General features: G+C 39.2%; 1 protein-coding gene across 3 annotated transcripts in view; it reads left to right on the forward strand.

Annotated features, from left to right (window-relative positions):
- The first annotated feature begins 827 nt into the window (after positions 1-827).
- hhatla (hedgehog acyltransferase like, a) overlaps positions 828-16893 on the forward strand; it is a 37279-nt gene continuing 21213 nt past the window's right edge. For 2 of the 3 annotated variants that reach the window (XM_046322621.1, XM_046322624.1), the window contains exons 1-2: positions 828-1038; positions 4792-4931. In XM_046322621.1, the coding sequence (XP_046178577.1) occupies positions 4826-4931 (106 nt within the window). In that variant the 5' untranslated portion in view covers positions 828-1038; positions 4792-4825. Of the gene's footprint in view, positions 1039-4341; positions 4379-4791; positions 4932-16893 lie in introns of all 3 variants that reach the window. The other variant, XM_046322622.1, reaches the window with a different exon arrangement.

The raw sequence follows: 16893 nt of genomic DNA on the forward strand, positions 1-16893 counted from the left end.
CGTGTGTATTGTTTTGTATTGTTCGGTATTACTGCACTGTTGGAGCTAGAAACATAAGCATTTCACTGCACCTGCGATAATATCTGCAAAATATGTGTACGCGACCAATAACGCTTGATTTGATAACAGGCATAGGTAGTTGCAGGTCTGTCGAGATCTTCACAATTAATATAATAATCTACGCAGAATCTCGAATGGCTTTGATCAGTTGCCCCATGTACTTTAATGTAATTTCAACTGCAATCCAGGTCATTTGGTTCTGCTATTAGATGAAGCACAGTCATAACACAATCTGTTAAAAAAAATATCAACAAAATATCTGACGTTGTGTTATTCCATTTGAACTTTGCTGCGCTTTTAAATGGTTGAAAGCCCAGTGAAAGACATTTGGGTGACAACTAAACCAAAAAATCAGACATTGTTTTTCCATTGGAATGTGGCTGTATTTTTAAATGGTTGAAAGCAAAGTGAAAACACATTGGAAATTCAACTCACTTTTGAGTGGGTGAATATAGCTTGTAATCTCATTGATCAATGTCTCGATCAAGTTTTACCCAATTACCCATGTTGAAATGACGTGGTGTGACCAGTGGGTAGCGTATCAATTCAATGTATGAACATTCATGTAGGCTATGGAATATGATATAGCAGAACCACCATCATGTCAGAGTAGGCTGCGACAGTATCCATTCCATTCTCTCTCTGCGCTGTGGAACCTGCGTCCGTTTTGACAGACAGTCACTGGACCACCTCTCACTGCGGCGCAGTTCTGAAAAAGATAAATATATCCCGCAGAGTGGCACCCACACCCACACCCACACCCCCACCCCCACCCTAGTTCGCAACATCCTCAACTGCTGCGCCTGGCTATCACAGGGGGTACGGCACCGGCGTTACCAAAAGCAGGGACGAATGAATTAGAAAAACAAAACGCCTTACAAACCCAAACCCCTTCTACTTCTTATTTTTTGGACATTTTGGGGAGAGGGACAGCAATACACCTTGTAACCTGTCCTGTAGCTGAGAACGGATAGAAAGGTCAGTATAGAACAGGTGCGCTATCGGATGACTGTGACATAATCGCATTGAAATACGGTAGAATTTTACTGCAACAATGTATTGCATGCTGGCAGCGTATGCGCTTTTAGAACAGTAGACCTACCGCTAAATAGCGTTCAATTTGTATGCAACACACTCAAGCCGACGCTGGAGTTCTTCTTTGGCATTAAAACGATCTTGGCAATTGGGTTTGTTATTCCAACTCCATCTAACTCTCTCAACTTGGTGCAGTGTAGCCATATAATCCTGTTTCTATATGCCAACGCAGGTACGTTATTCTTCCAACTATAGTCATAATATGAACACAGTCTAGGCCTATAGCTAGTTGTGTATTCCAGTGCACCTTTCTTGGTCATTTTATGCGATGCTAATATACACGGTGGTGTGATTCCCCGATGCGTCTCACTGCAGATATCACATAGCATTGCAGCTGCTGAACGGTGGCGGAGAGAGCGAGAGAGCTCAACTGCTATGGCTAAAATAGGAGAGGAGGTAGGATTGCTCAGCTGACAGTGCTGATTCTGGGGATCTCTGAGCAGGGCAGTTTGTGAGGCGTTACAGTCCAATTTAGAACACGCTGTCACTGACTTGTCCCCCCGAAGCTTAACAGGAAAATATACTTTTAAAACGTTTTTTTTTTGTCAAGGATGTTTAGTGTTCTTTATATGACCAGCATTTCTAGAGATCCAACTCTCAATGTTATGTTGTTAAAATGGTCTCACATTACTAATGTTACCATTATCGTTGTTTTGAGATTAGAAACAGCGTTTGAAACAGTGTAGGCCTACAGTTGAGGTTGATAAGAGAGGACTTTTCAAACTGTACACGATATCTTTTATTGCAATCAGGGTCAGCTCAGGGCATAAGCGACATAGGTTGTCAATTAGCCCCCCGGCCACTAGGGGGCCTCGATCCCACTAAATTTTATTTTAAAAATGTGGAACACAGTCAGGGTGTCAACTTACTGTTAAAAGTTACAATAGTAAAATACACAGGGTGCAAGTTTGACATTTGGTTATGCATCAGCATTTTTTCTCTTGTTTTGTCGGTCACTGACAGTTACTCAATTAGCCATGTCAGCTAGCTATTTTTAGATTGGTAAATGAGCCTCGACAGTTATCGAAACCATGGTTACTACACGTGTATTTTACTATTGTAACTTTTAACAGTTTGTTAGTCACTCTTTTGTTAGTCACTCTCATTCAGATCATTAATATGGCATATGTCGGGGCGGCAGGGTAGCCGAGTGGTTAGAGCGTTGGACTAGCAACCGGAAGGTTCCAAGTTCAAACCCCTGCGCTGACAAGGTCTGTCATTCGGCCCCTGCATCTTCTGCACCTGAACAGGCAGTTATTGAAAATAAGGATTTGTTCTTAAATGACTTGAATAGGCAAAATGTGTAGATTTGCAGGAATTTAGCTTTAAAATGGCAAAAACTGCCGAAACTTTTGTAAAACTGCAACTGCAACAAGTAAAAAATCAGACATTGTTTTTCCGTTGGAATTTGGCTGTATTTTTAGATGGTTGAATGCAAAGTGATGGCACATTGCCCCATGGCATAATGGTATTACAGAAACAGAATACGTTTCAGATAGTACCCTTGATTTTTTTCCACATTTTGTTGTGTTACAGCCGGAATTTAAAATGGATAAAATTGAGATTTTACTGTATCTGTAAAGTCCCTCAGTCGAGCAGTGAATTTCAAACACAGATTCAACCACAAAGACCAGGGAGGTTTTACAATGCCTCGCAAAGAACGCCTCGCAATCTATTGGTAGATTGGTTTAAAAAAAAGGCAGACATTGAATATCCATTTGAGCAAGATTTTAATCACACTTTGGATGGTGTATCAATACACCCAGTCATTACAAAGATACAGGCGCCCTTTCTAACTCAGTTGCCGGAGAGGAAGGAAACCACTCAGAGATTTCACCAAAAGGCCAATGGTGACTTTAAAACAGCTACTGTACAGAGTTGAATGGCTGTGTTGGGAGAAAACTGAGGATGGATCAACAACATTGTAGTTACTCCACAATAACAACCTAATTGACAGAGTGAAAAGAAGGAAGCCTGTACAGAATACATATATTCCAAAACATGCATCCTGTTTGCAACAAGGCACTAAAGTAATACTTCAAAAAATGTTGCAAAGCTTTTGTCCTGAATACAAAGTGTTATGTTTGGGACAAATCCAGTACAACACATTACTGAGTACCACTCTCCATATTTCCAAGCATACTGGTGGCTGCATCATGTTATGGGTATGCTTGTAATCTTTAAGGACTGGGGACTTTTTCAGGATAAAAAATAAACCTAATGGAGCTAAGCAAAATCCTAGAGGAAACCTGGTTCAGTTTGCTTTCCACCAGACACTGGGAAATGAATTCCTCTTTCAGCAGGACAATAACCTAAACCACAAGGACACATCTACACTGGGAGATGAATTCCCCTTTCAGCAGGACAATAACCTAAAACACAAGGCAAAATCTACACTGGAGTTGCTTACCAAGAAGCCAGTGAATGTTCCTGAGTGGCCAAGTTACGCACATAGATGTTAAAACTACTTGAAAATACAGTGGGGCAAAAAAGTATTTAGTCAGCCACCAATTGTGCAAGTTCTCCCACTTAAAAAGATGAGAGAGGCCTGTAATTTTCATCATAGGTACACTTCAACTATGACAGACAAAATGAGATAAAAATCCAGAAAATCACATTGTAGGATTTTTAATGAATTTATTTGCAAATTATGGTGGAAAATAAGTATTTGGTCAATAACAAAAGTTTATCTCAATACTTTGTTATATACCCTTTGTTGGCAATGACAGAGGTCAAACATTTTCTGTAAGTCTTCACAAGGTATAGCTTCTGAAGGCACTGTAGGCTACAATAACAGCAGAATCATATTGTTATACAAGGCTTAGTCCTATAGGTGTCAATGGTTGTTTTTCCCCTGTCATCATACTTTTAACCTATTGCACCTAAACACTGCTTTATGCTGAAGTAATGGAATTACATTCACCTTTTTTTGTGCTTGTTCAATATCACATTTAAAAAAAATTGCATCTCCTTATTTTCACCATTTGAACTGAGTACTTTGTGGCTTTCACACAGGATGGCTGCAATGGTTGATATGGTTTAACAGTTATTATGCAATGTGGGCATTTTTTTGTGACTGTGCTACAGAAGCTTTGCAAAATACATTATGTTCATGAACAAGACTCAATATGGGGTGTTTTTGTATTGTTGTTTCGAACCACTACTGACTGCTATTACCGAGAATAGTCAACATCTCCTTGAGGTGAATTCTTCTCCACAGCAGGTCAGTATTGTAATGTCATTCCAAAGTGGTTCTGTCTCTCTCTCTCTGTCTCTGTCTCTCTGTTTCTCTCTCCCCTCTCTCTCTCTGTCTCTCTCTCCTCTCTCTCTCTCCCTCTATCTCTCTCTCTATCTCTCTCTTTCTCTCCTCTCTCTCTCTCTCTCTCTCTCTGTCTCTCTCTCTCTCTCTCTCTCTCCCTCTCTATCTCTCTCTCCTCTCTCTCTCTCTCTTTCTTTCTCTCTCTCTTCTCTCTTCTCTCTCTCTCTCTCTCTCTCTCTCTCTCTCTCTCTCTCTCTCTCTCTCTCTCTCTCTCTCTCTCTCTCTCTCTCTCTCTCTTTCTCTCTCTGTGTATATATAGATATAATGCCTACTATCATTTTAGCCTGTTCTAATATCCCCCTTTCCCTTCCCCTCAGTTCCCCTGTGTGTGTTTAGTGCCAGAGATCCACCATGAGGCTCAAGGCAGCCCTTCCTAAGCTGGAGCTGTACCTGTACGCAGCGGTGCTCTACCTGTCTCTGCTATGGGCTGGTACCTGGATCTGGGACGCATCCGCTGGTGAGTAGAGGACCATGAGTTGTTATTGGACACGTCCCAAATTACACCCTAGTCTCTATTTAGTGCACTGGGACACTTAATTAATTTATGAATAGTTTGCCATTTGGGACGTGATGTAAGTGTATCGTCGATTTGACCTATCCACATCATGTCCTATCCACATCATGTCCTATCTATCCACATCATGTCCTATCTATCCACATCATGTCCTATCCACATCATGTCCTATCTATCCACATCATGTCCTATCCACATCATGTCCTATCCACATCATGCCCTATCTATCCACATCATGTCCTATCTATCCACATCATGTCCTATCCACATCATGTCCTATCTATCCACATCATGTCCTATCCACATCATGTCCTATCTATCCACATCATGTCCTATCCACATCATGTCCTATCCACATCATGTCCTATCCACATCATGTCCTATCCACATCATGTCCTATCCACATCATGTCCTATCCACATCATGTCCTATCTATCCACATCATGTCCTATCTATCCACATCATGTCCTATCTATCCACATCATGTCCTATCTATCCACATCATGTCCTATCCACATCATGTCCTATCCACATCATGTCCTATCTATCCACATCATGTCCTATCCACATCATGTCCTATCCACATCATGTCCTATCCACATCATGTCCTATCTATCCACATCATGTCCTATCTATCCACATCATGTCCTATCTATCCACATCATGTCCTATCCACATCATGTCCTATCCACATCATGTCCTATCTATCCACATCATGTCCTATCCACATCATGTCCTATCTATCCACATCATGTCCTATCTATCCACATCATGTCCTATCTATCCACATCATGTCCTATCCACATCATGTCCTATCCACATCATGTCCTATCTATCCACATCATGTCCTATCCACATCATGTCCTATCCACATCATGTCCTATCCACATCATGTCCTATCCACATCATGTCCTATCTATCCACATCATGTCCTATCTATCCACATCATGTCCTATCCACATCATGTCCTATCCACATCATGTCCTATCCACATCATGTCCTATCCACATCATGTCCTATCTATCCACATCATGTCCTATCCACATCATGTCCTATCCACATCATGTCCTATCCACATCATGTCCTATCCACATCATGTCCTATCCACATCATGTCCTATCTATCCACATCATGTCCTATCTATCCACATCATGTCCTATCTATCCACATCATGTCCTATCCACATCATGTCCTATCCACATCATGTCCTATCTATCCACATCATGTCCTATCTATCCACATCATGTCCTATCATCATGTCCTATCTTCATGTCCTATCTATCCATCATGTCCTATCCACATCATGTCCTATCTATCCAGTTTCTATCCACATCATGTCCTATTCATGGGTCCTATCTATCCACATCATGTGTCCTATCCACATCATGTCCTATCTATCCACATCATGTCCTATCTATCCACATCATGTCCTATCTATCCACATCATGTCCTATCCACATCATGTCCTATCCACATCATGTCCTATCTATCCACATCATGTCCTATCCACATCATGTCCTATCTATCCACATCATGTCCTATCCACATCATGTCCTATCCACATCATGTCCTATCTATCCACATCATGTCCTATCTATCCACATCATGTCCTATCTATCCACATCATGTCCTATCTATCCACATCATGTCCTATCCACATCATGTCCTATCCACATCATGTCCTATCCACATCATGTCCTATCTATCCACATCATGTCCTATCTATCCACATCATGTCCTATCCACATCATGTCCACATCATGTCCTATCCACATCATGTCCTATCTATCCACATCATGTCCTATCTATCCACATCATGTCCTATCCACATCATGTCCTATCATCATGTCCTATCTATCCACATCATGTCCTCCACATCATGTCCTATCTATCCACATGTCCTATCTATCCACATCATGTCCTATCCACATCATGTCCTATCCACATCATGTCCTATCTATCCACATCATGTCCTATCCACATCATGTCCTATCCACATCATGTCCTATCCACATATCCATCTATCCACATCATGTCCTATCCACATCATGTCCTATCACATCATGTCCTATCCACATCATGTCCTATCTATCCACATCATGTCCTATCTATCCACATCATGTCCTATCCACATCATGTCCATCATCATGTCCTATCCACATCATGTCCTATCCACATCATGTCCTATCCACATCATGTCCTCATGTCCTATCCACATCATGTCCTATCTATCCACATCATGTCCTATCCACATCATGTCCTATCTATCCACATCATGTCCTATCTATCCACATCATGTCCTATCTATCCACATCATGTCCTATCTATCCACATCATGTCCTATGTCCACATCATCCACATCATGTCCTATCTATCCATCCATCTATCATCATGTCCTATCCACATCATGTCCTATCCATCATGTCCTATCTATCCACATCATGTCCTATCTATCCACATCATGTCCTATCCACATCATGTCCTATCTATCCACATCATGTCCTATCCACATCATGTCCTATCCACATCATGTCCTATCTATGTCCTATCCACATCATGTCCTATCCACATCATGTCCTATCTATCCACATCATGTCCTATCATGTCCTATCCACCACATCATGTCCTATCCACATCATGTCCTATCCACATCATGTCCTATCATCATGTCCTATCTATCATCATGTCCTATCTATCCACATCATGTCCTATCTATCCACATCATGTCCTATCCACATCATGTCCTATCCACATCATGTCCTATCTATCCACATCATGTCCTATCCACATCATGTCCTATCCACATCATGTCCTATCACATCATGTCCTATCTCATGTCCTATCCACATCATGTCCTATCTATCCACATCATGTCCTATCCACATCATGTCCTATCTATCCACTATCATGTCCTATCCACATCATGTCACTATCATGTCCTATCCACATCATGTCCTATCTATCCACATCATGTCCTATCCACATCATGTCCTGTCCTATCTATCCACATCATGTCCTAAACATCATGTCCTATCTATCCACATCATGTCCTATCTATCCACATCATGTCCTATCCACATCATGTCCTATCCACATCATGTCCTATCCACATCATGTCCTATCTATCCACATCATGTCCTATCTATCCACATCATGTCCTATCCACATCATGTCCTATCCACATCATGTCCTATCCACATCATGTCCTATCCACATCATGTCCTATCTATCCACATCATGTCCTATCTATCCACATCATGTCCTATCCACATCATGTCCTATCTATCCACATCATGTCCTATCCACATCATGTCCTATCTATCCACATCATGTCCTATCCACATCATGTCCTATCCACATCATGTCCTATGCACTCTTGTCTTCATAACCAACCTGTATTCTTTCATCAAAGGAGGTCACTATTTTCACATGAACCTGCCTACACGCTGATTGAAAACTGACTCTGCAGAACATTGCTCAGCGGTTCGTTTGTTGTTGTTGTTGTTGTTGTTGTTGTCTCTCGTATAGATTTTCCCCCTGGTACATTATCGTCAGTTAAGCGTGATATTTAAACCTCTCACGTCACGTTGCTTGACGTGTTTCCTTCTACAGTATCTGATTGAAATGAAGAGGCCTTAAAAGGCCTTCTCATTAGCTTCATCTGTGTATTATGAGTGTCAGGTTACTATAATAGGCCTAATTAGCAGCTATAATTGTCCTACTTATTAGACAAGGAGGATATTCTTGGTGTCTAAATGACAGAACATGTCGGGGAGTCAAACACAACCAGAAATACCATCGCCTGCCATTGTATTATATTTGTAATAACTTGTAAACATGTATATACAATATTTATAAAAGTATGTGTCAAAGGCTTTTTAATGAAAGTCATTATGAAGTGTTACCAGCCAGTGTGTGTATTCCTGACGAGAGCTATTCAGAGATGTTATCGATGTCCCGCAGAAGAGCTGCACGGTATAATGCTGCAGTATAGTCAGGCATTATCTTCGTGAATTGATTTGAATAAAGTGACGGGGCAGATTATGTAACCTCTGTGGATGGATGGATGGATGGATGCATGAGCAGGGAGGGAATTACGCATGCTGCAGTCTGTGTGTGCACTGCAGTCGGACCGTGTCAAACTGAAGTAGTGGAGCTTTGTCCTCTAGGATTCTGCTCAGCCTAACTGCAGCCTACATTGTAATAGAGGGATTTCTTTAGCCTGGTAAACAATGACTGGGTTATGGAATAAAAAGCTCAGATGTACAGTATGCTGCTGCAACCACCACTACCCGGCAATGGGACAATAAAGACTTTCTGAATTATGGGGATGATGTTGACTTGCTTTCCTCTCACTGTCTGTTGTGGTTTAAAGTACAGTAGAGTACTGTAGAGTACAGTACAGTAGAGTACAGTAGAATACAGTACAGTAGAGTACAGTACAGTAGAGTACAGTAGAGTACAGTAGAGTACAGTACAGTAGAGTACTGCAGAGTAGAGTACAGTAGAGTACTGCAGAATAGAGTACAGTACAGTAGAGTACTGCAGAGTACAGTACAGTAGAGTACTGCAGAGTAGAGTACAGTACAGTAGCGTACTGCAGAGTACACTAGAGTACAGTACAGTAAAGTAGAGTACAGTAGAGTAGAGTTCTGCAGAGTACAGTACAGTAGAGTACAGCACAGTAGAGTACAGTACGTTAGAGTACAGTGGAGTACAGTACAGAACAGTACAGTAGAGTACGGTAGAGTAAAGTAGAGTAGAGTATGGTAGAGTGCAGTAGAGTACAGTAGAGTATGGTAGAGTACTGCAGAGTTGAGTACAGTAGAGTACAGTACAGCAGAGTACAGTACAGTACGGTAGAGTATAGTAGAGTATGGTAGAGTATGGTAGAGTAAAGTAGAGTAGAGTACAGTAGAGTACAGTACAGTACGGTAGAGTACAGTAGAGTAGATTACAGTTGTACAGTAGGTTGTATTATGGGATGTATTATAGGTTGTATTATAGGTTGTACAGTAGGTTGTATTGTAGGTTGTATTGTAGGTTGTATTGTCGGTTGTATTGTCGGTTGTACAGTAGGTTGTACAGTAGGTTGTACAGTAGGTTGTACAGTAGGTTGTATTATAGGTTGTACAGTAGGTTGTATTATAGGTTGTATTATAGGTTGTACAGTAGGTTGTATTATAGGTTGTACAGTAGGTTGTACAGTAGGTTGTATTATAGGTTGTACAGTAGGTTGTATTATAGGTTGTATTATAGGTTGTATTATAGGTTGTATTATAGGTTGTATTATAGGTTGTACAGTAGGTTGTATTATAGGTTGTATTATAGGTTGTATTATAGGTTGTACAGTAGGTTGTACAGTAGGTTGTATTATAGGTTGTACAGTAGGTTGTACAGTAGGTTGTACAGTAGGTTGTATTATAGGTTGTACAGTAGGTTGTATTATAGGTTGTATTATAGGTTGTACAGTAGGTTGTACAGTAGGTTGTATTATAGGTTGTATTATAGGTTGTACAGTAGGTTGTACAGTAGGTTGTACAGTAGGTTGTACAGTAGGTTGTACAGTAGGTTGTATTATAGGTTGTATTATAGGTTGTACAGTAGGTTGTATTATAGGTTGTATTGTAGGTTGTACAGTAGGTTGTACATTAGGTTGTATTGTAGGTTGTACAGTAGGTTGTATTATAGGTTGTATTGTAGGTTGTACAGTAGGTTGTATTATAGGTTGTACAGTAGGTTGTATTATAGGTTGTACAGTAGGTTGTATTATAGGTTGTATTGTAGGTTGTACAGTAGGTTGTATTGTAGGTTGTACAGTAGGTTGTATTATAGGTTGTACAGTAGGTTGTATTATAGGTTGTACAGTAGGTTGTATTATAGGTTGTATTATAGGTTGTACAGTAGGTTATATTATAGGTTGTATTGTAGGTTGTACAGTAGGTTGTATTGTAGGTTGTACAGTAGGTTGTATTATAGGTTGTACAGTAGGTTGTATTATAGGTTGTACAGTAGGTTGTATTATAGGTTGTACAGTAGGTTGTATTATAGGTTGTACAGTAGGTTGTATTATAGGTTGTACAGTAGGTTGTATTATAGGTTGTATTATAGGTTGTACAGTAGGTTGTATTATAGGTTGTATTATAGGTTGTACAGTAGGTTGTATTATAGGTTGTACAGTAGGTTGTATTATAGGTTGTACAGTAGGTTGTATTATAGGTTGTACAGTAGGTTGTATTATAGGTTGTACAGTAGGTTGTATTACAGTAGGTTATATTATAGGTTGTACAGTAGGTTGTATTATAGGTTGTACAGTAGGTTGTATTATAGGTTGTACAGTAGGTTGTACAGTAGGTTGTATTATAGGTTGTACAGTAGGTTGTATTATAGGTTGTACAGTAGGTTGTATTATAGGTTGTATTATAGGTTGTACAGTAGGTTGTATTATAGGTTGTACAGTAGGTTGTACAGTAGGTTGTATTATAGGTTGTATTATAGGTTGTACAGTAGGTTGTATTATAGGTTGTACAGTAGGTTGTACAGTAGGTTGTATTATAGGTTGTATTATAGGTTGTATTATAGGTTGTACAGTAGGTTGTATTAGTAGGTTGTACAGTAGGTTGTATTATAGGTTGTACAGTAGGTTGTACAGTAGGTTGTACAGTAGGTTGTATTATAGGTTGTACAGTAGGTTGTACAGTAGGTTGTACAGTAGGTTGTATTATAGGTTGTACAGTAGGTTGTATTATAGGTTGTACAGTAGGTTGTATTATAGGTTGTACAGTAGGTTGTACAGTAGGTTGTATTATAGGTTGTATTATAGGTTGTACAGTAGGTTGTACAGTAGGTTGTATTATAGGTTGTACAGTAGGTTGTACAGTAGGTTGTATTATATACAGTAGGTTGTATTGTAGGTTGTACAGTAGGTTGTATTATAGGTTGTACAGTAGGTTGTACAGTAGGTTGTACAGTAGGTTGTATTATAGGTTGTATTATAGGTTGTACAGTAGGTTGTACAGTAGGTTGTATTATAGGTTGTACAGTAGGTTGTATTATAGGTTGTACAGTAGGTTGTATTATAGGTTGTATTATAGGTTGTATTATAGGTTGTATTATAGGTTGTATTGGTTGTACAGTAGGTTGTATTATAGGTTGTACAGTAGGTTGTAGGTTGTATTATAGGTTGTACAGTAGGTTGTATTATAGGTTGTATTATAGGTTGTACAGTAGGTTGTATATAGGTTGTATTATAGGTTGTACAGTAGGTTGTACAGTAGGTTGTACAGTAGGTTGTATTATAGGTTGTATTATAGGTTGTACAGTTTGTATTATAGGTTGTATTATAGGTTGTACAGTAGGTTGTATTATAGGTTGTATTATAGGTTGTACAGTAGGTTGTATTATAGGTTGTACAGTAGGTTGTATTATAGGTTGTATTATAGGTTGTATTATAGGTTGTACAGTAGGTTGTATTATAGGTTGTACAGTAGGTTGTATTATAGGTTGTATTATAGGTTGTACAGTAGGTTGTATTATAGGTTGTACAGTAGGTTGTATTATAGGTTGTATTATAGGTTGTACAGTAGGTTGTATTATAGGTTGTACAGTAGGTTGTATTATAGGTTGTACAGTAGGTTGTATTATAGGTTGTACAGTAGGTTGTATTATAGGTTGTACAGTAGGTTGTATTATAGGTTGTATTATAGGTTGTACAGTAGGTTGTATTATAGGTTGTACAGTAGGTTGTATTATAGGTTGTATAGGTTGTATTATAGGTTGTACAGTAGGTTGTATTATAGGTTGTACAGTAGGTTGTACAGTAGGTTGTATTATAGGTTGTATTATAGGTTGTATTATAGGTTGTACAGTAGGTTGTATTATAGGTTGTACAGTAGGTTGTATTATAGGTTGTACAGTAGGTTGTACAGTAGGTTGTATTATAGGTTGTATTATAGGTTGTACAGTAGGTTGTATTATAGGTTGTACAGTAGGTTGTATTATAGGTTGTACAGTAGGTTGTATTATAGGTTGTACAGTAGGTTGTATTATAGGTTGTATTATAGGTTGTATTATAGGTTGTATTATAGGTTGTACAGTAGGTTGTATTATAGGTTGTACAGTAGGTTGTATTATAGGTTGTACAGTAGGTTGTATTATAGGTTGTACAGTAGGTTGTACAGTAGGTTGTATTGTAGGTTGTATTATAGGTTGTATTATAGGTTGTATTATAGGTTGTATTATAGGTTGTACAGTAGGTTGTACAGTAGGTTGTATTATAGGTTGTACAGTAGGTTGTATTATAGGTTGTATTATAGGTTGTATTATAGGTTGTACAGTAGGTTGTATTATAGGTTGTATTATAGGTTGTACAGTAGGTTGTATAGGTTGTATTATAGGTTGTACAGTAGGTTGTACAGTAGGTTGTATTATAGGTTGTACAGGGTTGTATTATAGGTTGTATTATAGGTTGTACAGTAGGTTGTATTATAGGTTGTATTTATAGGTTGTATCCAGAGGTTGTATTATATGACATCCAGTGGAACAGTCACTTTACAATAGTGCATGTAAATCTTAGGGGGAGGTAGAGGTTGTATTATAGGTTGTATTAAAGAGGTTTCAGGTGTCTCCGGAAGGTGGTGATTGACTCCGCTGTCCTGGCGTCGTAGGTTGTATTAGAGCAGCGAACAGTTTTGAGGTTGTACTTATAGTGGTAGGGAGGCGAGCAGGCCAGAGGTGGATGAACGCAGTTGTTTGGGTGTATGATCAGAGCCTAGGTTGTACAGTAGGTTGTATTATAGGTTGTATTAGTAGGTTGTATTATAGGTTGTACAGTAGGTTGTATTTAATAGGTTGTACAATAGGTGACAAGTGCCTGGATTAGGATAGGTTGTATACTCTGGGATGTTGTAGAGCATGAACCTAGGTTGTATTAGTAGGTTTGTATTAGGATCAGCCAAGTTCTAGCGCTTGGGATAGGTTGTACAGTAGGTTGTACAACAATAGGTTGTATTGTAGGTTGTACAGTAGGTTGTATTATAGGTTGTACAGTAGGTTGTACAGTAGGTTGTATTATAGGTTGTACAGTAGGTTGTATTATAGGTTGTACAGTAGGTTGTACAGTAGGTTGTATTATAGGTTGTACAGTAGGTTGTATTATAGGTTGTACAGTAGGTTGTATTATAGGTTGTATTATAGGTTGTATTATAGGTTGTATTATAGGTTGTACAGTAGGTTGTACAGTAGGTTGTACAGTAGGTTGTATTATAGGTTGTATTATAGGTTGTACAGTAGGTTGTACAGTAGGTTGTATTATAGGTTGTACAGTAGGTTGTATTATAGGTTGTACAGTAGGTTGTACAGTAGGTTGTACAGTAGGTTGTACAGTAGGTTGTATTATAGGTTGTATTATAGGTTGTATTATAGGTTGTACAGTAGGTTGTATTATAGGTTGTATTATAGGTTGTATTATAGGTTGTACAGTAGGTTGTATTATAGGTTGTATTATAGGTTGTACAGTAGGTTGTATTATAGGTTGTATTATAGGTTGTATTATAGGTTGTACAGTAGGTTGTATTATAGGTTGTACAGTAGGTTGTATTATAGGTTGTACAGTAGGTTGTATTATAGGTTGTATTATAGGTTGTACAGTAGGTTGTACAGTAGGTTGTATTATAGGTTGTATTATTAGGTTGTACAGTAGGTTGTACAGTAGGTTGTATTATAGGTTGTACAGTAGGTTGTACAGTAGGTTGTATTATAGGTTGTACAGTAGGTTGTATTATAGGTTGTATTGTAGGTTGTATTATAGGTTGTACAGTAGGTTGTACAGTAGGTTGTATTATAGGTTGTATAGGTTGTACAGTAGGTTGTATTATAGGTTGTATAGGTTGTACAGTAGGTTGTATTATAGGTTGTACAGTAGGTTGTACAGTAGGTTGTATTATAGGTTGTACAGTAGGTTGTACAGTAGGTTGTACAGTAGGTTGTATTATAGGTTGTACAGTAGGTTGTATTATAGGTTGTACAGTAGGTTGTACAGTAGGTTGTATTATAGGTTGTACAGTAGGTTGTACAGTAGGTTGTATTATAGGTTGTTAGGTTGTATTATAGGTTGTACAGTAGGTTGTATTATAGGTTGTACAGTAGGTTGTACAGTAGGTTGTATTATAGGTTGTACAGTAGGTTGTACAGTAGGTTGTATTATAGGTTGTACAGTAGGTTGTATTGTAGGTAGGTTGTATTATAGGTTGTACAGTAGGTTGTATTATAGGTTATATTATAGGTTGTACAGTAGGTTGTATTATAGGTTGTACAGTAGGTTGTACAGTAGGTTGTATTATAGGTTGTACAGTAGGTTGTATTATAGGTTGTACAGTAGGTTGTATTATAGGTTGTACAGTAGGTTGTACAGTAGGTTGTATTATAGGTTGTACAGTAGGTTGTATTATAGGTTTAAGTCATTTTATCCAAAGCATAGATAATCTACTTTGTACAATCTTTTTATAGGCTCTATAACCAAGAACAAACACCAAAAACATATTGTATTATAGGTTACAAATATTAGAATCAGCTATCAGCTATCACCTCCACTCATTTACATTACATTTAAGTCATTTAGCAGACGCTCTTATCCAGAGCGACTTACAAATTGGTGCATTCACCTTATGACATCCAGTGGAACAGTCACTTTACAATAGTGCATCTAAATCTTAAGGGGGGGTGAGAAGGATTACTTATCCTATCCTAGGTATTCCTTAAAGAGGTGGGGTTTCAGGTGTCTCCGGAAGGTGGTGATTGACTCCGCTGTCCTGGCGTCGTGAGGGAGTTTGTTCCACCATTGGGGGCCAGAGCAGCGAACAGTTTTGACTGGGCTGAGCGGGAGCTGTACTTCCTCAGTGGTAGGGAGGCGAGCAGGCCAGAGGTGGATGAACGCAGTGCCCTTGTTTGGGTGTAGGGCCTGATCAGAGCCTGGAGGTACTGAGGTGCCGTTCCCCTCACAGCTCCGTAGGCAAGCACCATGGTCTTGTAGCGGATGCGAGCTTCAACTGGAAGCCAGTGGAGAGAGCGGAGGAGCGGGGTGACGTGAGAGAACTTGGGAAGGTTGAACACCAGACGGGCTGCGGCGTTCTGGATGAGTTGTAGGGGTTTAATGGCACAGGCAGGGAGCCCAGCCAACAGCGAGTTGCAGTAATCCAGACGGGAGATGACAAGTGCCTGGATTAGGACCTGTGCCGCTTCCTGTGTGAGGCAGGGTCGTACTCTGCGGATGTTGTAGAGCATGAACCTACAGGAACGGGCCACCGCCTTGATGTTAGTTGAGAACGACAGGGTGTTGTCCAGGATCACGCCAAGGTTCTTAGCGCTCTGGGAGGAGGACACAATGGAGTTGTCAACCGTGATGGCGAGATCGTGGACCTAACAATAGGTTGTATTGTAGGTTGTACAGTAGGTTGTATTATAGGTTGTACAGTAGGTTGTACAGTAGGTTGTATTATAGGTTGTACAGTAGGTTGTATTATAGGTTGTACAGTAGGTTGTACAGTAGGTTGTATTATAGGTTGTACAGTAGGTTGTATTATAGGTTGTACAGTAGGTTGTATTATAGGTTATATTATAGGTTGTACAGTAGGTTGTATTATAGGTTGTACAGTAGGTTGTACAGTAGGTTGTATTATAGGTTGTCCAGTAGGTTGTATTATAGGTTGTATTATAGGTTGTACAGTAGGTTGTACAGTAGGTTGTATTATAGGTTGTACAGTAGGTTGTATTATAGGTTGTACAGTAGGTTGTACAGTAGGTTGTACAGTAGGTTGTACAGTAGGTTGTACAGTAGGTTGTACAGTAGGTTGTATTATAGGTTGTATTATAGGTTGTATTGTAGGTTGTACAGTAGGTTGTATTATAG

The sequence above is a fragment of the Oncorhynchus gorbuscha genome, linkage group LG22 (assembly GCF_021184085.1).
Source record: "Oncorhynchus gorbuscha isolate QuinsamMale2020 ecotype Even-year linkage group LG22, OgorEven_v1.0, whole genome shotgun sequence".
Classification (NCBI taxonomy): Eukaryota; Metazoa; Chordata; class Actinopteri; order Salmoniformes; family Salmonidae; genus Oncorhynchus; species Oncorhynchus gorbuscha.